The 23,738-nt window shown below is 49.8% G+C and overlaps 5 protein-coding genes across 5 annotated transcripts; 2 read left to right on the top strand and 3 right to left on the bottom strand.

Annotated features, from left to right (window-relative positions):
• Positions 1–2,247: 2,247 nt before the first annotated feature.
• TGME49_230500 (hypothetical protein) lies at positions 2,248–10,573 on the top strand (the record flags this gene model as incomplete). The annotated part of the gene is made up of 10 exons (XM_018780258.1): positions 2,248–3,317; positions 3,695–3,970; positions 4,313–4,358; positions 4,810–4,863; positions 5,528–5,623; positions 6,766–6,912; positions 7,626–7,660; positions 8,291–8,378; positions 9,436–9,640; positions 10,089–10,573. 10 exons carry the CDS (start codon positions 2,248–2,250, stop codon positions 10,571–10,573), a joined length of 2,502 nt encoding a protein of 833 aa, XP_018636884.1.
• A 915-nt stretch (positions 10,574–11,488) lies between these two features.
• TGME49_230510 (hypothetical protein) lies at positions 11,489–13,109 on the bottom strand (the record flags this gene model as incomplete). Its single annotated transcript, XM_002367921.1, has 1 exon — positions 11,489–13,109. Exon 1 carries the CDS (start codon positions 12,605–12,607, stop codon positions 11,489–11,491), a length of 1,119 nt encoding a protein of 372 aa, XP_002367962.1. The 5' UTR covers positions 12,608–13,109.
• Positions 13,110–13,264: 155 nt separating this feature from the next.
• Positions 13,265–14,359, top strand: TGME49_230520 (cyclophilin 1, putative; the record flags this gene model as incomplete). The annotated part of the gene is made up of 1 exon (XM_002367922.2): positions 13,265–14,359. The coding sequence occupies one exon, from the start codon at positions 13,265–13,267 to the stop codon at positions 13,976–13,978; it is 714 nt and encodes a 237-aa protein (XP_002367963.2). The 3' UTR covers positions 13,979–14,359.
• A 325-nt stretch (positions 14,360–14,684) lies between these two features.
• Positions 14,685–16,531, bottom strand: TGME49_230535 (hypothetical protein). The gene is made up of 11 exons (XM_018780259.1): positions 16,316–16,531; positions 16,206–16,251; positions 15,973–16,145; positions 15,750–15,922; positions 15,624–15,698; positions 15,520–15,563; positions 15,446–15,462; positions 15,271–15,389; positions 15,016–15,211; positions 14,937–14,960; positions 14,685–14,876 (listed from the first exon to the last, which is right to left on the bottom strand). Exons 1-11 carry the CDS (start codon positions 16,467–16,469, stop codon positions 14,827–14,829), a joined length of 1,071 nt encoding a protein of 356 aa, XP_018636883.1. The 5' UTR covers positions 16,470–16,531; the 3' UTR covers positions 14,685–14,826.
• A 526-nt stretch (positions 16,532–17,057) lies between these two features.
• Positions 17,058–23,158, bottom strand: TGME49_230555 (adenylate and guanylate cyclase catalytic domain-containing protein; the record flags this gene model as incomplete). The annotated part of the gene is made up of 16 exons (XM_018780260.1): positions 17,058–17,294; positions 17,406–17,506; positions 17,642–17,875; positions 18,021–18,143; positions 18,264–18,390; positions 18,494–18,628; positions 18,761–18,919; positions 19,241–19,294; positions 19,576–19,720; positions 20,330–20,363; positions 20,693–20,872; positions 21,080–21,222; positions 21,352–21,482; positions 21,800–21,948; positions 22,427–22,759; positions 22,999–23,158. The coding sequence occupies 16 exons, from the start codon at positions 23,156–23,158 to the stop codon at positions 17,058–17,060; spliced, it is 2,445 nt and encodes an 814-aa protein (XP_018636882.1).
• Between the last annotated feature and the right edge of the window lie 580 nt (positions 23,159–23,738).

Genomic DNA, 23,738 nt, shown 5'->3' on the forward strand with positions numbered 1-23,738 from the left:
GAAATTACATGTCTCCACATCTCCAAGCATACGCATCTACATATATAAATATATGTTATGTGTAGATATATGTACATAGCTTTGGACGATGTAAGAACATGCACTTGGTAAGACAGGGGGCAGGGAGACTGCGTGTGAATCAGGAATACAGGAAGCAAGTCCTTTCCTGTTCTTCATGACGATGCAGTGCGGGGAAACACTCTGTGACCAAGAGGTCGATTTCCAGTCCATTCCTTGACACCGAATAGCTCGTTGAATGGATCGGTTCACATTTCTCGAATAACGGCTAAGACCTACATCGGATGATGCACCGAGCAGCTGCGCAGGCTCCTGAGATCTGAGCGCCTGCCTCGCTAGCTAGACAACGAAGTCGTGATAAGGTCGCAGGTCACCTCTATTCGTACTACTACTCCAGTGGAGTGTGTGATTCCTTTCAACCGATGAAGATCCACTGGCATGCGTCAAAGATAGAACGTATGTTTCGCTCACCTCGCGGGACCCGTCACATGACTCCAACACTCATCGACGCGTCACTTTTCTTGCATGTTGAGAGGAAACAGTTGCTGTAAAAACCAGCCAAAGTCTGAGGTTAAAACCATGTCTACCTCGCCGGAAGTGCCATCTAGAAAACCAGACACTTGATCGACAATTTCCCGACTCGAGGAATCGGTTAGAGCAAAGAGCGGCATCAGAGAGTTCTGAACGTGTACGCAGCTTGATGTCCGTCTCATGATGCCAGAATGCGTCGTTGCACAGTGCATTGCACACTGCGTATAGGTATATATATACCATACATATATCTATTTGTATGCACCCGGATGTATGTTTGAATGTAATCGAAGATTAGGTGAGCAAATGAATATATCTATGCATCTGTGGATAGGCATACCTCTTTTTTCAGACCCAAATGCACCGCTAGGTGTAATCGAAGAGTTGCTGGTGTAACGCTGCGATGAAACAGCTAAAATGCGTCATATCCAGTGAACTTTCGAACCGAGAGACAGTCGTCGCACGTGTCTGCCTTCTCCCTTTTGTAAAAAGATGTGCTTTAGATTTAAACGAAACCACGAAATGAGAAATGCTACTGGCTGTTGTATGTCTTTGAGCGGTTGTGCCTGCCCTGCATGCAAATCGCGGGAAAAGCTTTGCATAAATGCGAGAGCAGCGCGCATGCGATTTGTACCGCTCGCGCTTGCAACAGGTTTACCCTCTGTCTCTGATAATCGTAAATAACCCAGTTAGCTGCAGAACAGACCCTCTTACGCATCCAGGCGGATGCCTTCAAGTTTCGTGAAGTACCGACTGGTGTTTCCACACCCGGGTCTCTCTCGTCGAGAAGAATGCTGCCAGGCGCACTGTATGCCGACTCGACACTACGTACCCAGTTCTCTCATTTCTGACATTATTTCGTCATGTCTTGCTCTCATGATATGCTTACTCGCCTCGTCTATTGGTTGAGCTTGTTGTACGCCTGCGGAATACCCTCTCTGACCGTTTTTCGCTCAGCGGGGAACGGTGGCATTTCGCCTCGGCACGCTACCGGGACCGGAACGTTGCACAGTCTCGGTGATATTTCTCACGGATCTTTGAGTCGAAGTCTCCTGTGATCCCATCGGTTCCGACCCCTTTTTTGTATTCAATCGACGAGCTAGGCGTTTTCCGACGTATTCCACTGCCTTGCCCCCAGCCACCCTGTGTGAAGTTCGTGGGCAACGCATGCAGCCCCAAAACTTGACTTGGAAATTCCGCGGGTCGACGTGCGAATCGCTATTTCGCCTTGAGTGGATGCCGCAACTCACTTCACACCTCAGCTCAAAAGCTGTATCAGGTTTCGTATCTACGGCTCAAGTTTCTCGTTGACTTGATGGCTGTGCGGTGTCGATTCTTTTCCCCTTTCCACAGCGGTTCGCCTTCTTTGTGCCGGAGTAGCCGTGGACTCAGACTTGTGCAAGAAATCCTGCGAGTTCTGGAGTGTATGTACAGTCCACGGAGTAGCGGTAACTGCGTTGTTCCCAGACACAAGCCACGCAGACTTCTTCGTCCGCGAAAAGTGCGACACAGATTATTTACACCTTGGCTGAGATGTCGAATTTCCATCCAGAACAGTCATTAAGTCCGACGTAGCTGAGAACGCATCCTCCGTCTGTCGCGTGCCGGCTCCAGGTTTTCTGTCCGGTCGTTTCCCCCTCTTCCTGTCGCAGCCGTTTTCACAGGGCCATTCCAGACACTCGAACGGCGAAGGAATTGATGCACTTTTCCCCGGCCTGCCAACACAGAATGACCGGATGCAGGACGCAAGATGGAACTGACGTTCATTCATCGAAACCGCCCTTGCTTATGCCTTTGAAGAGGAAGCACGGAGATGGCACTCCGGCAAACTCCGCCTCTCGAAGCGGAGCCATGTTCCCAGAGAACATGAGTGACTCCATGCGGCCTCGAGGCGATGACCGCGAGGCTAACGCGCGAGCGAGAGGATCGTTTTCGCGACAGCGGCAACGAAAAGTCTGCGACGTTTCAAGTCTGTCGCTGTACGCTCGAGTCACACCTGAGTTTGTGCCAGACGAGTTCTCGAGTCTCAGCAGCAGCGGGCAGGAGGACGGGGACGAGGAGCTCTCCGACGAATCCCCTCACTGCGGCGACTCCTGCAAAGATGAGCCGTCGGAGAAGGACAGTGACGACGATGTGGACAGCCAAGAGGACTCCGACGCAGAGCAGCCTGCGGGAGGAGGCAGCTGTCCTCACCAGTACTCTTCGCCGAAGTTGCCGAGTTTCCCCAGGACTCTGCGGCGTCTGTTGCATGCGCTCGCGAAGCGTCTCCTCCAGCAGCCGGACCTCCGCGCTTTCACTGAGGACTTGGCTCCACTCTCTACTCTCTCGAAAGACGCGCGCAGAGACGCGACGGACGAGTCACCTGGCCGGAACCTGCCGACTGTCGGCTGTAGCTACATCGAAGCTGTGCGCCTCGTGGCGCTGCTGCTCAAAGACGTCGGGCCAGGCGGCTGCGTATCTCCTCAACTTTTCGAATTGGTGGACGAATGCGTCGCTCGCGCAGGTGCAAGTTGTCTGAAGGCGATTCCCGAGAAGCCGACGCCGCGTCTTCGGAAAGAACGCGCAGGGACGCCGCCCCATGAAAAGCCGCTGCCTGCAGCTGCCGCGAAAGCCGCCGCAGCTGTGCGAAAAATGGAAAACGTCCAGTGGCAACTCTGGCGAGACACAGCCAATTGCACATCCACCATGCGTGGGCAAATTTGCTGTCAGAGCATCGACCGTCTGCTCACGTCTCAGCAGATCCAAGCGGCTGTCTGGGAGGGCAGCAGGTAACCAAAGAGTTGGCGCAGACGCTAGTCGCATCGACACAGCGTGGACGCAGATCTGATGCTGCCTCGTTTTTTTCAAGCTCCGCCTGCGTGACGCATCTTCTTCCCGTGGGGTTTACGCGGAAGTCTCTACAAGCAACGTGTGGTGCGTCTCTGGGCCTTTGGAGCATTTTTTTTCGGGTTTCTGCGCGTATCTGGCCGGAGTCCTTCATTTCACTTTTCCCTCTTCTTGTCAGTCCCCACAACGGACAGCCGGTTCCACAGCGAATCGTGTCCTGCATTTCTTCGTGACTTTTCTAAGTTGTTTCTGGTAAGTATATGCTACGATCGTCCTATGAGTGCTTTGCCCTTCCTCGCTTCTGCGTTTCCTGCCTCAGCAAAATCGCAGCGTGGAGACTAGGCGCCTCAGACTGCCTAGCTGCGGCCGCTCTCGCCACCGCCAAGGGTCTGCTGTCTTTACAGCTCGCCGTCCGCAGCTTGCAGAAAAACTCGAAACAGCTGCATTCAGATGATGACCTTTCGGAAGACAATGCGGAGACCGGTCGGGAGCGAAACGGCGAGTTGGCAGAGAGAGGACCTGGGCGGCGATCAGATCGACAGGAGGAACACAAACTGTGGGAGAAAGCTCTGGCAAAAGTCCCTCGAGAAATCAGGTGAGGGGGGGGGGCTGCGTTGTTCAAACTCTGATACGTGTGCATGTGAAAGGCAACATTTCAACACTTCTCGATATATACATGTACATTTTATATATATATATATATGTATATATATATATATGTATATATGCATATATATAAATATATATATATGTATATATGCATATATATAAATATATATATATGTATATATATATATATATATATGCGTGGATGTACTTGTCAGAATCTTTGGCTTCTTTCGCAGGGCAGATGTGCTCCGCTATTTCGTCGGCACCTTCCAAGACGTTTCTCGGGAACAACTCCTTCGTTCCCTTCGCGTTTCTTGTCTGCTTTCAGGGCCGAGGTGGAATCAGCGCTCCTTTTTTGCCTGAGAAAAAAGAAGGTACAGCAGAACTTGGGCTCGAGGTTTGAAGGCGAGCCTGAAAACAGACAAATGGGTCACAGGGGGTGTCTCTCTGTTCAGAGAGTAAACACACATGGAAGTCCCTTTTCTTCTTTTTGTCTCCGTCACATGTTTAGCTTCCTCCGTGCATGCCCGCCCCCGTCTGTCCCTCTTCCTGATGTCAAGGTCCTTAGAAATTGTCTCTAAGGCTACGAAGCGTTTACCTGTCTTTCGCGATGTAGTGACACCTTGTTTGAGGTCGGCGAAAGACTGCCTTTTTACCATTACTTTGGGGGCGAACAACCTTTTTCAGTGATAGAGCTGAAGGCTTGCATGCGCGCCTCGCAGACATTCCACGGTGTCGTCTTTCGTTTCGCCACAGCCGGAGTTTGTCGCCGTGTTTTTCTCCACTGAAAAAGCTTCTCTTTTGGTTTGTCTTTCGCGCCTGCAGATGCCTCCGATTCTTCTCCTGCAGTTGTTCGTCGCTCTCAATCGACGAAGCAACGTAAATCAAATGGACTCGTGGACTGGGGGTGGAGCACACTGTTTCATTCAGCAGTACACGCCCAAACGCTCACCTTGCACATTTCTTTTATGATCGGGGTGTCATTAATGAAGATAGATAGTCCGAAGTATTCCCTCCAGACTAACGTTAGGAGAGACTGTCAAAGTGAACATGACTTTGTTAACCCCAACATAGCTTGGGACAGAGAAGCGACCCAATCCTCCGAACAATGCCAGCTTGAAAAGTATAAGAATCATTGCCTAAACCATATGAGTGGAAAGATGGAAACTGGAGCAAGAGATTGTCCCTCGCGCCAAACTCAGACAAAAACGCAATTGCCGTCAGTCTAACCAAATACTAAATGATACCTGGCGCCTTTTATACCCCGAGTTATATTCATAAGGGTTAGATGTTCAAGTAGTTGCATGCATTCAGAGTTTTTTCTCCAATACGTTATACCGTGAACTAAAAGAAGTTCCATAGAAGAAACGTGGGTAGGATTCAGAGCGTCGTGAGACAGACTCAGAGAAACAATTACATATAACTTGATCTCTCAGCTCTTTTGCCGCAGCTTTTGGTGGGGTGAAGTGGAAGATAGACGTTGAAGAATTGACTGTACAAAAAGGTGATCATTTGCGCCTTCCTTTTTCGTGTCTCTGCTCAGCTGTCTTCATGTCTTGCTCTCGCTTCCAATTTTTGTCGGCTGTATCCCTACGCGCCGTTCTTTCGCGACGTCCACGTCGAGCTCCTCCTGCTTAAGGTAGGATTTTTCATACGAATCCTGAGAGGCAAAAGGTAGGAAAACGAAAGAAGATTCGAAGAGACGGATGTGCCAGCAGGAACGAAGGAAAGCTGCGAGCCCCGAGGTTTTCAATTTTCTACGAGTTCTCTCGCATGCACAGGCAGCCGCGTATCTGGGGGGGTTTGTGCACCGGAAGCCCCGTCGCCTTCTCTTCATCTGTTTCTCATCTGTTTCTCGTCTGTGCCTTTATCTCCTTTTTCGTTTGCTTCATTATTTAACGTAAAGTGACGGAAAAATAGAGAAATCTTCTTGGTTTTTGCCGAAACTCGAGTCTCTGCCCACGTGTGTCGAAGCCCCCAGAACTCTGAACAGGAGAGAATCGCTGAAGACAAATAGCTGGTTCTAAAAAGGCAGCTGAACCTGGGGAGGATAAGGAAATGACAATTACATCGCGTATGCTATAGAGGGGCTCCAATTCTGTCTTTTTATCGACAGTGATATTCTTGTCTCTCAGGGAAGTTCTCTTGTTTTCCGACGCATACAGCTGGCCCCTGTCTCTTTAATATTGCTCTGTCTTGACAAGTTTTTAATGTATTTGCTAAGCGTATTTATAGCTCGGTAGAGGCATGCTTGTTCATAAAAATACACATTTGAGAAATTGCAAGGACCTCGTGGAGGCCGCAGCTGAGGAATGAAAGGAATGCTTCACCAGATGTCGTGGGCGTGAGCAGACAGATCATGCTTTTTACTCTCAGCTCGTTTTTTCTACGCTCGTTTCCTGCAACCGCCGTGCAAATATCCAAAGAAGAGTTCTCGGCGCAAACAGCACAAGAACAAATATTGTCCACTGGTGCATGTAAGGTGATCCTCGACTATCTGTTGTAGAGTCGGACATCGCGGCTTCGTCCCTGTGGGCCTCTTTCGAACTTGCACTTCTGTATACGAATTTTTTACAGCAATCAAGGATCATAACATACATTCAAAACAAGAAATAAAGAAGTAAATGATAGAACAGCAAAAAGCTCCCATTGGGGGTGAATATGTGAGATGTGTAGTCACACGCACATGTTCCAGAGGTCCGGTGGTTTCGTCGACATTTGAATTCCACGTCCTTCCAAAAGACTGCAGCTCTCGTCGACTTTCTTATTCGGTGCTTGCAGCTCGGAAGCAATGAGAAACGCAAGGAAGACAACAGAGAGCAAGACACTGCGCAGGGTCAGGGTGATCGACTCGACACTGTTTTCTCCTGCCTTTTTCGGCTTATTGACGAAGAACAAACGGAGTTCCAACGCACGCGAAAAGTGTTGGTAAGTCAGAGCGATCCGGCTGTCGACACAATCAAGAGCCCGGTCAGGTGTGCATCCCTGAGAACGAGGGGTTGCAACCTTTCCATCGATGCACATTGTAAAAGAGTAGTCCGAACTCGCGAGAAAAGCGAAGAACGACTCCTCGCTCAGCTGTGCTTACTCTCAATACGCCGCCACGAATCACTGTCTTGTCTGGGTAGGTTTTACTCCTAGAAGTGAGGCAAGAGGAAGCCGTGATTTTCAAGCATATCTTGGACGTCCCTACGCGTAAAGTCCTTGTTTGTCAGGACCCGCACAAGTGATACCGGATCCAAGATATAAACCATCAGTTCTTATCGAAGGCATTTGCATGCCTTGTGTGATGTTTCATGCTAGAGTTAAATCAAAACGGGAAACATGCGACTGACGTTTGCGTTTAAACCGTTTCGGCTAACTCCGTGCCGGCAGACCGATTCGTGTATTCCGAATATGAACTAGCATCGGGATGGAGACGCCTCAAGTGGATCTCAGGATATTCCTGGCGTTGGAAAGCTGATACTGAGGCGGTGAAACAGTCGTCAACGTCATGCTGGGAGTTGTAATTTCTGAAGACACATGAGACACAGCAGACTTGTGATTATGGTGGCTCTCTGAGTCTGCGAAGGAACGACATGCGGCTGTTGGCGTGACTTCTTTGGCAAGGTCTCTCCGTTGGATTTCGTGTGTCACTACAGAGCACAGCTAGCAGGCAGTTCGTCAAAGTGCACTGGTGAGTCGTTCGCGTTGAAATTCCCGACCAACTGAAAATCCGGAGTTGGTCCTCATCGCGTCTGTTTACCCATGCAGGTTTTCGGAGATAGTAGCCACTTATAATCCAGTTATCATATGTTAACTTTAGTACATGGTCGGGAGCTGTGAGCTCTGCGTTCTTGACACCGGCACTGTGTGGAGAATAGAGTACCTTCTTCTTCTCTTTAGCCAAGAGGGTTTCAGAATTCGAGGAAACTTGTTGCGCGCTATGAACGGAAAAGCAGCTTCGGAAAACAGTTTCTGTTGACCTTAGAAATATATCTGTTGGACAGGTGACGAGTCGCGGACGCTTTCGAATGCTCTCTTTGCCGTTTTGAGGGGCAGTTGACACGTTCACCTGGGAACTGCGTAGGTTTTCAGATTCGCGTATTTTGTTTTGGCTAGTTATTTAGGTAAGTCTTCTCTTGGCACGCAAATAGTTCCGTTATCTGCGCTTTCTCCGGCGATTCAGTGTCTGGAGAAACGTTCGTTCAACAGGTCGGAAGGTATCTCTGCTCTTGCCGGGGATTTCCGTCTGGTTTCCGGTAAATCCTTTTGAACGTCCTCTTGGGTTTCACTTTTGTTCGCTGCCACACCCGGCTTTCGACAGCGGCGGCGAAGAAGCACTCCAGCGACTAAGTGAATTCTGGGACTGCCTCAAGAAACGCGACCGCCTGGACTGTCTTTTGTTGGCGTTGGTAAGTCTGCGGACGGGAAGATATGGAAGCTTCCCTCAGGGATAAAGTAGGAGTAGTTCAAGGTGTTGGCTGCGTTTTTTCATTCTAGACGCCAGAACGGATGGTACAGATATGTGCATCTACGTGCATACTGGATTCTATACTTTCGGCGTTACTTTTCCGCCTAGAGAACTGTTTAGTTTCAAACACACTTCCCGTCTCGGAGAACCTAGGACAAAGGTCGACTTCATTGCTAGAGCTATACAGAGGACATTTTGTCGCAACCAGACACTTGCACCGGAAGTCAGACTGTTTTTTCCCTCTTGGTTCACGCGCTGTATTTGGATGGAATGACCGACAGCCAGGCGATCAACATCTGGACATTCGAATGCTTGGTGATGCCCTCGACCAGGGAGACTCTCAAACACACACTCAGTGGAATTCCCACATAGTCGGGCCGTCGTCCCGGAGCAAAAGGGGACTAAGATGCGCCCATACTCTTCCTTGATTCTCCAGCAGCAAGTTCCACGGAGACATATCTGCTTTGCACCTCCCTATGGGTGCGAGTTTCTCCAGAAGCCGCGGGTATCGGGTTTCGCCCGCTTTTTCAGAGCTGTCTGGGTTTCGATTTTTGATGGTTTTTTTGTGCATGCATTGGAAAAAAGCCCCCAGGTGACAATGGGGCTTTTGTGTCTTCGATATCGAGAGACAGAGCGTTCCATCGACTATAAATACTTTATAAAGGTGGTGGCGTATCTAGGGTCTCCCTCAGAGTTTCTGCACAGCTTCGACGTTTCGGTCGACCGCAAGAGACAGCGTCTTGTCTGCGGCATTTCGGTTGATGTGTTGCAGGGGGAGCTGCACGGTTCAAGTTCGTCCAAACTAGATGATTATTAGTGTCGTCTGGCTTCCAGATTCCTGCATGTTTGTGCCGTTTCATGGTGGTTTTGTCGGCCTTGCGTCAGGGAAGCGTTGCGTGTGTACTGCACTTGTGATTCAAGCAAGGACGGTGGAAAGCAGCGACACTGTCTTTGGAAACGCAGTTTTTTGTCAGAGATTGTGCTTGGATTGCATGCAGGAGGTCCGCCCGGCGTGCGCCTCGACTTGGTGGCGACTGGCGAATTTTTTGACTTCTGACAGGGAACCGCGGGAGCTTTTGAAAATGCGGTGCAGGCTTCAGGCGTTGTCTGGCGCGGGAAGAACCTCAGAAATCTCGAAAAAGAACGCAGCCGAACAGAGGACCCGAATGGCGCGCTTCACCAGAAGATTCTTTGTATATGACAGTGAGTCCCCGTTCGCTTCTCAGATCGGAAGAACTATCGTATACACTCGTAGCATGCACGTGTGCACAATGTGGATCGAAGAAGCAACGACGGGCGAAAAAAGGCAAAGGCAGTCTGGTGTTTTTTGCGGAGCCGTAACGCTCCCCATTTCATGTGTGTTTTTGCACGAAAATCGTCCACGTTGACTCATTAGTCGCTTGTTCTTGAACGCGATTCGTTTAGAGCGATAGTTAACCGTCAGATGCAAGACTTGGGCTGGGTTGAGGAAGTTGTATGCCAGTGAAATATCAAAAACGATCAAACGTATTCGATTAGCGTATTGGCAGAGAAGAGTAAGCTGCATTACGCTTGAACGTCACACTGCATTCGTTTGAATGTTAACTTGCTACAGAACACGGAAGCACGTACACCGATATTCTTGTACGGAAAACTGCGCTGTTTCTTGTAGGCTGCAGTCTGACTGCCGTCCCGGAAACCGGGCGCGTGGCTTTGTTCTTCTGTGCACCCTTTTTCTTGGACTATCTTCAGTTGCTGCTCGAGTTCGCGAGTCTCCTCGGAGCGGCGTTTCCGCAAACTCGGCCGCAGCTGCTGACATCGGTTGGCAAGCGGCTTTTGCAGGAAAGTCGGGGAAGCGACCCCCACGGTTTCTTTTCTTCAGAGAGGTCGAAAAGCACAACACGCACGGTTTCCTCCACGCTTCTACGGGGTGGGCTTCTGGTCTCTCTCGGAGACTGTCAGTGTTTAAAATGGGACAGTGAATCTTGTGAATCAGTCCTTCGCGCCTTCGAGATATCGACTGTCGTGAAGACTAGAGCGCGTCAGGCGGTCTGTGGCTTTGCAGATGCAGTGCTCTGTTTCTACAGGGTACCGCCACACAAAGTTTTCGATTTCAAGGTGCTCACCCAACTCGCGGTTGAAAGTGTGAACACTTGAAAGGTAGCAATCGGTAAAATGTCACCTTTTGGACACGTTTTGCAGGACAACTAAGGCGATTAGAAAACCGTCCAAAATGTGTGACTAGCGGTTGCAGATTTCACCTACATGTTCGGCAACCACCGCACGACTCTGGAGCAAATGAGTCGCATGCCTCGGAGCTTCGGTACACCAGAGGACCTTCGCGTGGTTGTGCGGGAGAGGGGTCCATGTTCGGATCCCGGACTTTCATTTTGACCACGAGTAGAGCCGAAAAGGAAAAGAACTGGACAGAGCGAGGGAAAAAAGAAAACGAACGGGACAGAGACTCACAGTGAGACAGCCGAGACAGGGAAAGAATGCAGAATGGTTCCACAAGGACAGGGGACGGTCGGCAAAGACCACCGCCGCGTTAGTCGCAGTTCCAGGACCCGTTTTTTGGACACGCATCAGCTATCAGCCGCAGTCTGAATGTCCGGAGTGCTTTCAGAAGGCAAAAAAACAAACGAGCATGTGTTCTGGTTTCCGAGTTGGTCTACATGTCGAGAAGCCATAGTAACACCACGGCACGAGAACTGATTATGACACACAGAGCCCTTAACCCTTGAAATCGTTCGGTCGCCCGAAGCGTTTCAGCCTTTTCCATCTCACTCGCGAAAGACTAGAGGTCTTCGCACATTCAAAACTTCCACTGAAGTACACATTACCAGCTTCCTTATTCGTCTACTTCGTTCTTACTGCAGCTTATCCCTCATAACTACGTCGCACAGAGGCAGACGAAACGCGAATATCAGCCTCTGCTCATGCTTTTTTTCCACGGACGATAGCTAGAATACAGTGTTAGCTACACCGAAAAACACCCCCCCAGGAAATGTCTGACCCTTCAGGCTTATCAGATTTCAAACGCTCTTGGATTCAGAGGCAGCCCTCTCGCGTCTACCTTCTTCTGTCCACCCCCTCTCGAGGTCGCTGACTGGGGTTCGAGGAAGCCGTGGCCGGAGCGCCCTGCCCGTTCTGAGGCGCGGCTCCGCCAGAGTCGCCTCCCATGAGACTTGCCATGACGAGAACACACAAAATCAGCCACCAGTTCCGTCTCCAGAACGACGGCTGTTCATCCTCCTTCTCGCCTTGGCCTCCTTGGATCGGAGCGCCCGCGGCGCCGGCCCGGTGCTGGCTCTCGCCGGGAAAGTAGACGGGGACGATGAGCGCCTCTTTGCCAGCTTTTGCCGGCGGCAAAACCACTTGCAGCGCAGGCGCTCTACCGGTAGACAGCTCCCTGTTCTGCCCCGCTGCAGTCGGAGTCACCTCCGGACACGTGAGCACGATGCGGTCGGAAACCGCCTTCTCGTCGGAGCCTCGATCTACACTCCGGGCAGGTTCACTTGTCGCAGATACCTGGTCGCTCGTGCTTTCTGGGAGGCGTCGAATCGAAGCAGAGAAGGGAACGAGGGAAGGCGAGACGTGGAGAGAAAGCAGGAACGGGGTCTCAGTGCGACAGACTGCTGACGGCGACCCGGGCCTGTCAGCGTTCACTAGGAAGGAAACAGGGGCGGATACTTCGAGAGCTGGAATGAGCCTATTTTGTTGGTTTTTTTCTTCCTGCGTCACGACGGGTTCCAGCCGTAGAGACAGCAAAGGAAACATGTTCCAGGGCAGCGTTTCTGTCCCGCCACTCTGCTGCTCGCGGGTAGCCGCCTCCAAAGCCGACGAAAGCACGCTGCCGGAAAAGGAAATCCAGTTCGCTCGAACCGCGCGTGTCGGACCTTCAGCAAATGCTGGTGCAGAAGCGCTGCCAGAGAAATGGCTCTTCGCGTTCAGTGCTGGGGACTCCGCTGGACGGCTGTATTCCCGGATCGCGAGGCGTCCCAGCGGCTTCCCCTCGAGTTGTGTGCCGGCCCCTAGCCCCGAGAGAACGGAGAGCTTTACATCATATACGAGGGCAGATGATGCCGAACAGCACAGGAAAACGTAAACGCCAAGGGTGGCCCAGAGGAAGAAGAACCTCACACAGTCATGGGCTGCATGCCCGCGTAGAGAGAATGGAGCGGACACCATCCTGGCGCTGCTGCCTGCGAGAGGAAGGTCACACCTTCCTCGACAGGGGAATTGCGCTCTCTCGCTGGAAGGGAACAGAAAAAAGGAGGAAGACACCTTGAGATACCCTGAATGAGGAGCCTCAGCCAAAACCTGATGCGGCGTGGAGTGCAGGCGCCGCTGGCAAGGACGCTGGGGTAACACACGCTACAAGCTCGTTCGCTGCACACCAGCTTTCAGGGAGCCCCACAAGTGCCATGGACGAAACACAAAACCGATAGTTGAGATTTTTCCCTCGTGTGGTAACTTTAAAGTGTCCATGAGGCGCCAGCATTCTTAATCGCGTGATTTGCGACCGCATGCACAGAGGTAGCGACTCAGACAGGGGGTAGCGGTTGGCACTGAGCGGCCACAGAAGTGTACACACCGTTTAGTTAGAGTCCGCTGACCCCTTCACAATTGAAGATGTTCTGCTGTGGATAGAAGAGGACAAGAATAACAAGGCTGATGTTGAAGAGGATCTTCTTCACTCGTGAATTGATAACTGTGTGGATGCTTTGCAGCCTACTAGCTGCAAGCTTGCCGCGCTGGCCTTATTGGTGACGCAGACGAAAAGCGGGCCCATGTCTGCACAGGCGTCCTGTCGAGATCTCAGGAGGAAGTAGTCGCGCTCTGTTAATGGTTCGCCTTGAGTCGGTCGATGGACACGAGGAACGATTGTTCAGTTGTATCAAAGCATGCATCCTCTCTTTAACCGCGTTGCGTCATATTCCTGTGTACGTGTGGCGTTTTCCGTCGGATGACCAGAACAATCCGGATTGTAGACGAGACCTGCTACGTGTGGGGCAAAGTGGCGTCTTATCGGAACTGAAAATGGCTAACCCTCGAGTTTTCTTCGATATAGCCATTGGCGGAAGGCCAGCTGGTCGCGTCGAATTTGAGCTGTTCAAGTCTATTGTTCCCCGGACAGTAGAGAACTTCAGGGCTCTGTGCACCGGTGAAAAGGGCGTGGGTGTTTCGGGTAAGCCGTTGTGCTACAAGAACTCTACTTTCCACCGGATCATTCCTTCCTTCATGTGCCAAGGAGGAGACTTCACAAGATTCAATGGAACTGGAGGAGAAAGCATCTACGGCCGGACTTTCGCTGATGAGAACTTCAAGCTGAAGCACACGGAGCCTTTCTTGCTGTCTATGGCGAACGCCGGCCCGAACACAAACGGATCCCAATTTTTCATTACGACAGTCCCATGCCCGTGGCTCGACGGGAAGCATACCGTTTTTGGCAAGGTCACTAGCGGGCAAAATGTGATTAAGATGATGGAGAGTCAAGGAACACAGTCCGGCAGCGTGAAGCAGACTGTGGTCATCACAGACTGCGGAGAGACCAAATAGGTATTGGGAAAGCGAGCAACTGCAGCAAAGAAAGTGCCTTCTCTCGTGAACTGCACAGAGGAATTGTAGGTGTGAGAAGGTGAATACTCTAATGTTATGAGTGGTCCCTTAAACCACTGGTTACGCCGTCGTGAGCAAGTCTACCTCATTAAAAATTTGTTTTCTGTGGGTCCTGCTGCTGGGGAGAGGGAGTGTGGCATGCAAGCGGCTGATGCGATGGCATTAACGTGCTTACATAAAGAACATTGGCTTAACTTCTGTCTGAAGACCTATTTGTTGTACCAGCAAATACCAGGACGAGCGCCTTGCGGCGCGCCGACAGGTGCAATTTCCCTTAAGTTTTTTTTTGCGAGGGAAGATTTGCTCTATAACGTTCGACGTAGCTGAGGCAAAGCGCTCCGGCTAGTAGTTGCTTCGTTGGAGCCGTCCTTAGTACTTCACAGTTTATGTTTTGCCTTCTCAGTTCACTGATTTGCAAACAGGTATTTGTCGGCGCGCGTATTCTCGTTTCCTCATAGATATACTCATGGCCCTCTTATATCTGAGTATCGTGTGTCACATACAACGTACAAGTTCTTTGTACAGTAACGTTTGCTGCTCCGAATCCGTTCTATTAGACGCATGTTGAGAGCGAAGAGCTACTCTCAATGGCGATCGACCAACACGTAAAATTTTCTTTACGCGTATAACGTAGCGGACGGACACGGTCCCTGGATACAAATTTCTCCGCAGTTTGCTTCGAATCGATTTCGACCCTGTTCTTCGCTATTACTCCAGGTGGACAGAAGTACAGCACTCCTCGGTTGTCTACAGCAATACAACGCTAACGGTTTTGCCCCGCCCCTGTGTTACACATACGTCATCCTATAGAATGGCAGCCCTCGCGCTAACAGAGTACCTGTGCAGGCAAGTAGTCGTTTGAGCCATGCTGTCTTGGCCTTGGCGGGAAATCGCTTACCAGTTGTTTCAAGCCATTGGGCCCCTACAAAGAGCTAATGGGACAGTTTTGAAGGATAGGAATTAGGCATTAGTTTTACCGTAGCGATCCATTCGGGACCTCAGTTCCTCCACCGACAGGGATGAGTAACCGCTCTGTATGAAGAATTCAGCCTGTTCCTTTCTGCGATCACTCGTCGCACTGAGGTGGCTAAACAATGCCTGCGTCACTCGAGTTTTCGGAGGTAGCAGTGGGGCAACGCCGGACAGTTCACATTCCTGTGTGGAGGCAATCTCCTGAGGAAAACAGGAATTGTGACTTGGCTGACAGTGACTCAAGTAACATACTCGCTTACGATAAATGCTTTCGGATCACTCCTCCCATTCAGAACGTCAAGGTAAACCTTCTTGGAGTTTGGATTAGTTTTGTCCCAAGCGACATTCAGGAACGCCTTCATAGTAACGAGCGGTAGTTCTGCTCCCGATAGTGCTGGCTGGTGGTCACTTCTGCTCATGAGGGCAGCTGCTTACCTCTGCCAACGTGATACCTGCAAGGATGATGACGTAAGCCAGTCAGGAGTGTTCCCCTTTCCCAGATTACTTACCAGGACGGGTTCTTCACCATGTTTCGAAAATGAGAATCCCCAATCTGCATGATCAAGGTGTGTTAAAGCGGCACTTAATGTCGTCGAAGGTAGGGAGAGGTTACGTTTCGGGGCTGGGACAGCGCTGCTTTTATGTCAGACTGCAGGGCTGGATCAGGTTGTGAGAGATCGAGTCCCTCCTGCAAACCAGATCTGCCGTTGCTTAACACGAGTGCCATTGTTCTACTTACGACACCAAGAGAACGGTCAAAGCTAGACATTGCCGCTTCGTCGGTGCAATGGTAGAAGAGCCGATCCGATGGTATGGTGGCCAAATAGTTGCTCAGCAACGACGTTACTGTTGCCTCATCGTACGGAATACCACTGGCAGCGAGAGCAAGTGTAAATTCACCAAGGTCGCCGCCTGAGAGCGACAATTCTTGTGCGTCGTGTGGTTCTACTTTGATACCTTACCAGGGGTGCTCAAGGATGCTTCTGTGATGCGGTCGTCCATACAAGAAAAGTGGTTTTCTTTTACCCTTCCAAAAGTTACATCCGAAGGTTGGCCCCAATTCACCCGTACTTCTGCTGCAGTAAGTCCGATTGCAGAGGAATGATCTTGATGTATTTTTACTTTGCTCGGATTGCTGTGTCCACAAGGATCGTATGGCAATGTCCGATTACAATAGGCGCCAGCGAAAACTTACCAAAGTGGAGCGATCTGTGCCAGCCTTCTCTCAACATCTGTCACACCTAAAAATCAGTTCATACTGCTTGCTTCAATATTAGAGTAGGGAACTAAGAACGGCAAGTCTACCTTCGTTGCAGTTGCATACTGCTCGATACGTTTTCCCATTCAATGTCAGTGTTCCTTGAACGAACGGTTCTGCGCCCGGTTCGGCCGCTTGAACGACCACACACAGACCGGCCGAGAATAGTGATGCAACTGTGGTACGGGAGAAAGGCGACATGTTGGCACGTAGGATCACTCGTTGACTAGCGAGTCACCACAATAACACGTCCATCGATAGATTTTGTGGAGTCATTTATTCAGTGACACACTGCGGTAGCCGGGTGTACATACTCTGCCTCAACTACCTGAATGAAACGCAGGCGACCGGTCGCTAAACCTTTTTGGTGTGATGAGACTTGTAAACACTTTCTTCCTGCTAACGACGCGTTTCGTCTTCGCAAGCTGTATCCGCAGTACCGTTCCGTGTCCATCCATTCTAAATTCTGCTATTCACACTGGTTTCTACAGTGAGGTCATGATAAACATGCTATGAATCAGTATCCCTCCGGGGCTGTTCCTCGCCCCAACTTCGGTCAGTAGAAGGAGGATCGTGTGGTGCTTCCGTCGTCGGCCACCGATACTTTTTCATGTGGCAGGAGACTGGCAGCTTGCAACAGCAGAGGTCTCATATAACTCAGGGAAGTGGTTTTGACCTGGTCAACCGAAACTTCTCGAAAAAACGTTGTGTGTGGTACAATAGTTTGGGAACCCTAGTGGCACGATGCCTCTCGAAAAACGGCCTCCGACTGTGGTATCGCGGACATTGTTACTTCATTTGCATGTTTCGATAACCTTGCCAGTCTGGAGGTGGAACACCGTCCAAGCTTTTCAAGTAATTGAGCAACTGCAATGAAGGGCCATCTTCTGGCATTACCATGAGACATTTCCTAGCGAATTCTTCCGCTTTGCCCCACTCGCCCCGCAAGTAGTTGTCCAGGGCTTGTCTCCACATGCCTTGGAACTCCACCGTTATTCCTCTCTGCATCATTGCAATATCTTGATCCTACCAACAGCGTCGGACATTCTGACACAGAACTGCATAAGGTGTTTTTCCTTGTTCAGTCTGTGCGCATGCCAGTTCTACAGAAGCACCCGTCACAATAAAGTAACTCACCACCATGAACATCCAGTCGACGTTTTCGCTCGTTTCTGAAGCATCATCAGGTGGATGGAATTTTCCCAACTTGGGCGGGACAATTTGGATCCCCTCAAAAGCTGCAGAAACGAGGAAGTCTCATCGACAAGAGATACGCGATATCATCGCCAGGCTGAAGGAGCCAGCTCGATCAGTGCATGCTGCATAAACCAATGATACCTTCACATTAGCGGTGTGGTCTAGTCCTCACTTACCGTGTCTAATATTGTCAAACGTGAATATTTTAATTGGACAATGAGTACCTTTAAGGACAACACAGTCGACCTGCCGGCAACGAGACTGGGCTTGCGCACAGAGGTTGGACTGGAACTCGTCGGAGAACAAGATATTCACTCCGAAATGACGGGTGGCCCCCAGTAGACGTGCTGCTAGATTCACATGAGGGGAGAAATATGATGCGTCGATTTTGAACTTCGAACCGATCACTCCTGCGAAAATTGGCGTTCGCACATCAGACGCTGCCGATACATTTTTCGGATACATCACATTGAATCAGATACAGCTGACTGGTGCCTCTTCAGTGAGTGCGTTTATTTTTATGAAATCAGTGGCACAGCAGTTGTGCCTGGTTACCTTGTATTGCCCACCCACAATGGAGACCGAGATTTATGTGTACATTGTACCCAGCGCCAAAGCGGGGGATTATTTTTGGATGCTTCGCGTACGTCGCTAAGTCCGAAGCACGACCGAATTCCGCTGCGCCACACACCCAATATGACAAAGCGAAACACGGGGGGAGCATTACTTGGCAGCCGAATTTCCAACTGTTACACCACTATAGCCAAACAGCAGTCTCTGATTAGAGCAAAGACTCACCAAGGATCTTTAAAAATGAAAACAGCGACCGATTGCATAACTCCTTCACCTTTTTTACAGCTGTGTCTGTCTGCGCGTTCTTGCCGATGCCTAACACCGACGTGCGGGAGAGGGACTTGTTATCAGCCTGGTATTAATGAAGCGAAATCAACGACGACATCATCTGTGTAACGATATGACAGACTTCGATTTCCTGGAAAGAATTTTGCCTGGTTGGTTGACTGGCTCACCACGTCCCTTTCTTCTTCGTCGTCCACGAGCCAAACAACAAAAAATGAGTCACCGATATTCTTGTTCGTTGTTCCTCCCCATTCGTTGACACAGTGATGGACGATCCGAGCAATTTTATTGACGAAGACCATGACCTGCAAAATATGTAATCGCCATAGAGTCACTGACTAAAATTCGAAGAGAGAGAGCAGACGTGAGTGCCGCTTAGGCAACAAACTGGCATTTCATGTGTTTTGAACAGGACTATATCTGCACCTCAGACTTACTTCCTCGGAGAGGCACTCTGTAATATCCTGGAAGTTGACGATATCCGCGAATCCATAGACGCCGTAGACTTTCCTCCCCGGGATGAGCAGGTCCAGGCTGCCCCCTTCAGAGGACATGTTCTGAGCAATGATCTCTGCTCCAGCTTGACCAAATCCCAGCTGCGAAGCAAGACAGTCCCCGTTTTCTAGATAGACCAGAGCGATGACCCGGCCTTAGGGTGCCAGGAAGAATAGGAAGACACAGCAACTGTAATCCGCTCTAGGAATCTCGTTTTGGAAACCGCGTCAGTATGATTTGATTTATCAGGTGGTGTCTCAGTGTAGAGCATGCTACTTGAGAGTCGAGTAATAGAAGATGTCTCCGTTTCACCGTTCAGGCAAACAGTTGGTTTCTATATGATCAAACACAAGCGCCGTTTTGTGTCCTGAAGGACTGACGCGTGCCTAAAACCGAGTAGTCCCGTATGGAGTCATTCGCACCTGCATGAGGCCTCCTATTTTTAAGATGGTGTTTTCCAGCATGCTTGTTTCAAGCTGAGCAACAACAATCGAATCACAAGCTCGCGACGCTGTTGCCCGCGCACGGTGACTCTTCTCCAAAACTCCCCTGGAGACCGACAGAAGAAACACGAAGATAAATTCCAGACTTTACATTCAGTCTTGAAACGAAGCGCAATCTAACCGCCGCGACCACAAGCCATGGAACGCCGCTGTTCTCCGTTGGAAACCCCAAACTCACGAGATGTTACTGCAAGCAAAGGCTGCAATCCTGCGTTCGAATCAGCATCTTGCTTCTGTTCAAGTCCTCCCCATACCTTGCTCTCATTCTTATTCTTCTTCGAGGTGGCGACTTCGTCACTGTCAGTGACTTGTGGCCGCTTTAGAGGATCTCGTGCGAGCTGTTTGATGATTTGGACCATCTTTTCTATGGGCTCGATAACTAGTGTATGGGTGAAGGAGCTGAAAAGGAAAGAACCTAACACACCCCGGCCCCCAACAAGAAACAGTATAATTCTACGGTGACATACGTATGTATGTCTTTTTCTTAGCGGCAGATTTAAGCGTATTTAAATAGGACCATCGACTGGTTCTTCTCGGGCCTTTGCTGGTGATGGAAAACTGTCACTATATGTACCTCTTTTATTTTAGTGCCTTACCAAGGCAGAGAAGAAAGACTATAAGCAGCGTGACAAGCATCTGTTGAATTGCCTCCAGCTGCTTCCCTGTCCGATTCTCGAAAACGGCTCGGCTTGAGATACTCATACATGCCGAGTCCTCATCCGTACACTCTTCAGGTACGAACACGACTTCATGGAGCTGCATATGAACAGGACCGAGTGGAGGCACATAAACCCGGTAGTACCGCGAGCACTGTCAAAGCTAGTACGCACATTTCTATGTGTTTAAAATATGTAGTTCAGTTTCCCCTCGAAAGGAGCACAGAAATTCGGAACCGAAAGGCACGGACTGTGAGAATTCCGCCACTGCTTTCAAGGGAGATGCACTGGATTCGCTGCAGAATGTACCTCTGTTTTTCTGTATGAACACTTTTCCAAACTTGGATCTAACCACGAGACGCATTCCGGATGGGAAACCCATCCACCTGCACAGAGATACGATCACACCACAGTCCCGAAAGAAAAGGTCCAGTGTCGTCAAAAGTAGGCTACACCCAGACATGCCACCCGTTCGTTTTTCTTTTCGGAGTGCTGGATCCATCTCATCTTCAACTTTGGGGCAGCAGTTGCTTTACGTCCATGCAGAAGGTGTTGCCTACATATAGGTATAATAACGGAAATGTATATGTTTACCTCTCAGAGTGTAGAGAAACAGATGACTAGAGCAGCGCCTGTTTAAGTTATAACAGCAGTAAAAAGGCGTGTGTGGAGCGTGTGATCAGGGGGAAGTGCCTAGTGGCGGCTGCGCCCTCACCATCAGTGGAACTTATTTTGTTCAAGGGCTGCACTCTGCCTCCGCCTTCTAGGTCCGGTACCTCCAAAGAGAGCAGCTGTCGCTCAAAGGACTCTCCGCTCAAGTACGTTCCTTTGTAACTCTGTTTGTAAACCCAGAGAAGTTTCTCCCAGCCTTCTGCAGTCAGCCAACCTTTTTCAGCTGCGCGTAAAATACGAAACAGAAGCAAAGAGAGGTCAAGTGTCTGAGTGCGATGCCGACCTTAATCTTAGGTTGCATCCCGTGGTCAGCTGAGCCCTGTCGGTCTCAACGCAGCTGCTACCGGCTATGCCAGTTTCCTTCGCATGTATTATGTTTTTCTGCGATTTCACGGAAGTGCGAATAATATGATGAGTGACGCCTACTGACGTTTGTTGCCGGCGATGTTCAATTTTGAACATGGAAAGTCCCAGCCTTGCTGGTCGCAGCTCTGTTTCGTATGGCTACTGCCGAAGTAGAAGAGCATGGGAAGACCTGCTGCTGCGGTATTGTCTTCCTCGTCGGGCATGAGCCTGTCCAATACACGTAACGCAACACAGAAACCAAAAGACCAGATTTCTGCGCAAGATCTTTGAGCATGAGGAGATCTCCGTCGATTGGTCGCGATCATGCGAACATCTGTCGTTCGTGCTAAGGCTTACAGTGGCTGAACAGTCAAAATTAGCAGGATGCTCACAACCACCTTCCGCGTATTCGAATCGGATAACGTTTTGCTGAGCCTGCTTGCCTCGATCTTCGGACTTTTTGACGGCCGTCTTTGTGGGCTTGACTCCTGGTTCGTAAGCACGTTATCGAAAATCGGAAAGACACAAAGTAGATGTCCAGTACCCGCTCCTTGTAGGCGTCAACGGCCTGTCTACCGTCTGTATCCATGTTTTAGCGTGGCGCGCGCCTCGTTGGGTCTGACTTTTGAAGGGCCGTATCTGGTTAGTTCGGCGCTTTTTCGAATGTAACGGGAGACAGCCACTCTACTAGCACTAGACACAGGACAGCATGAGCGTTATGTGCAAAAGCAAACAAAGCTACTGGCTTCCCTTTCTGGAAGAACTGAAGTTCATTTTCGCCAGGTGTAATGCTTTAGTGTCAGACCTGTGATGGAGGTGCACCCATGTTACTGTCCGCGTCATCATCTTCATTTCGTTTGTCCTTTTGGAAGTACGCGAAGACGTCGGACATTTTAACAACGCGGATCATTCTGTTGATTCGTAGGATCCGTGTTACCCTGCCGGTCCTCGCACCTTTAATGTACAGCAGTACACACAGAGAACACATGTTCACTACCGTCGTCTGCATGAAAAATCGTATCTAGGAAAAGGAGTCCAGTGCGGTTGTTTATCGATCATGATCTTTCGTTTGACAACACTGTCTCGGGTTCTGAGTGTCTCTTGACCGCAGCGATGAGCCCCATATCGTTACCATTGTGGCATTTGTCTCTTTACCGAACGAAAGCAATCTACTGGCTTGCCGATCCATTTGACAGGAAAAAGTGTGCATTTCTGGTAAACGGCAAAATTTCAAGAATGCTTGGTATTTAGACAGTACGACATCTGTACACTATGGCAGAAGACGGCATAGTTACCGCGGTCCTTTTTCTTCTCATTTTCATCCGATTTTTCCTTTTACTGTGTCTCTTTCATTCCCGTCATCCAGTTTGGACAACGAAAGACAGCCGAATATGCTTCGTTTTGCTGTGTCGAAAACGAAAGTCAGACTCACCTATTCTTCCGGCCCTGCCAGCCCTGGCTGCGGTCGTTCCTGCATGAGAGCTGCGATGTGTTTTAGCGTCGAAGAGGAACGCGTATATTGGATCAATGATCCACGGAACGTCGAGACAAAGAGAAGCAGTCGCGATAACATCCAGCCAGAAAAAGAAACTCCACTTATAGTTTTCGTCTACGAGAATTGTGACAATCATTTCTGTGAGAAAAAGGACGAGGGAAACGATGAAGCCGATTTGGAATGCGGTATCTGCTGATTTATCAAAGAACGCCAGTTGCAAGTCGCTGCCGAAGAGGGCGAAGAAGACGTTCAGAGTGGAAATGACCAGAACTGCACATAGACCAAAGCGCAGCAAGCACAATCGTTGAATGACATCGTTCTGTTTCTTGAAAGAGATAGAGAAAAAGTATATTGATTCTTCATAAGATCTGCCGGAGAGTATTTTGCAACTCTTATACAACAACACTGTTCCTGCCGCAGTGTGTAGACTAAAAAACTCGACAAGCGAAATGTGGTTTCAGAATGCGACCTGCGATTCTCTATTGGGCAAGAATGAGAAATTCACTGACCCGTCATGCCTACGGGATTCTCGTGTTTGAGAATTCCAGCCAGGCGATCCCTCAAGCTCTCTTGCGGTTTCCCTTCTGTCATCAGCGCATCGGTTTCTGAATGTACGGGGCCGTCATTTTCCTTGTTCAAGTTTGTCCGCACACAGTCCCGATTTGACATTTTTTCCTTGTCCGAGGGCTCCAGAGAGTCATTAATGTTTCGGCTGCATTCAGGCTGATTTACCAGGTTTCGTAACCTGTGGACCTGACTATAAAGCGGATAGAAAAGAAAACTTTTGAGTGTCGTGGAAATACTTAGTACGCGAAGGTAAGTTGGATATAAAGTGCTGATAATCTAGAAGCAAAGCATGAGCTGAACCCGACATGGCAGTGCTGCTGTAGCGAGTCGATCCTAACCTGCCTTCAGTCACTGTCGTCAAACTGTCGAGTGGAATCCGGTTTTTTCAGAAACTCGACAGTGCATGCACTAAAAAACTTAGCCTTGCTCTACCGCGGGTAAGCGATACTACTGTCAGGCACGCAGTCACCTAAGATTCCTTGGGGCCCAGACCGAGAGATACACAACACTCACAAGGTGAATCATTGTTTACGTCATTGACTTACTGATTGATAATGTGATCTGCCGACCAGTGACCGCACAGCGTTCTCAACCACAATGCGGGTCACTCTAGCGCCGGTGATGGACGGGACGTCTTTTTTCGCCACTAAAATCCCTATACACTTCGGGCGCTCAGGAGGGA

The sequence above is a fragment of the Toxoplasma gondii genome, chromosome VIII, assembly GCF_000006565.2.
Source record: "Toxoplasma gondii ME49 chromosome VIII, whole genome shotgun sequence".
Classification (NCBI taxonomy): Eukaryota; Apicomplexa; class Conoidasida; order Eucoccidiorida; family Sarcocystidae; genus Toxoplasma; species Toxoplasma gondii.

Bases quoted from the DNA above. Each gene is read 5' to 3' on its own strand.
- TGME49_230535 (XM_018780259.1), bottom strand. From the start codon at position 16,469: ATGTCGCCTTTCTCCCGTACCACAGTTGCATCACTATTCTCGGCCGGT. The intron at 15,564-15,623 runs GTAACCTCTCCC...TTGATCATGCAG, and splicing joins CGCTGTCCCAGCCCCGAAAC to ATTGGGGATTCTCATTTTCG. The intron at 14,961-15,015 runs GTAAAACTAATG...AGCTCTTTGTAG, and splicing joins GTCCCGAATGGATCGCTACG to GGGCCCAATGGCTTGAAACA.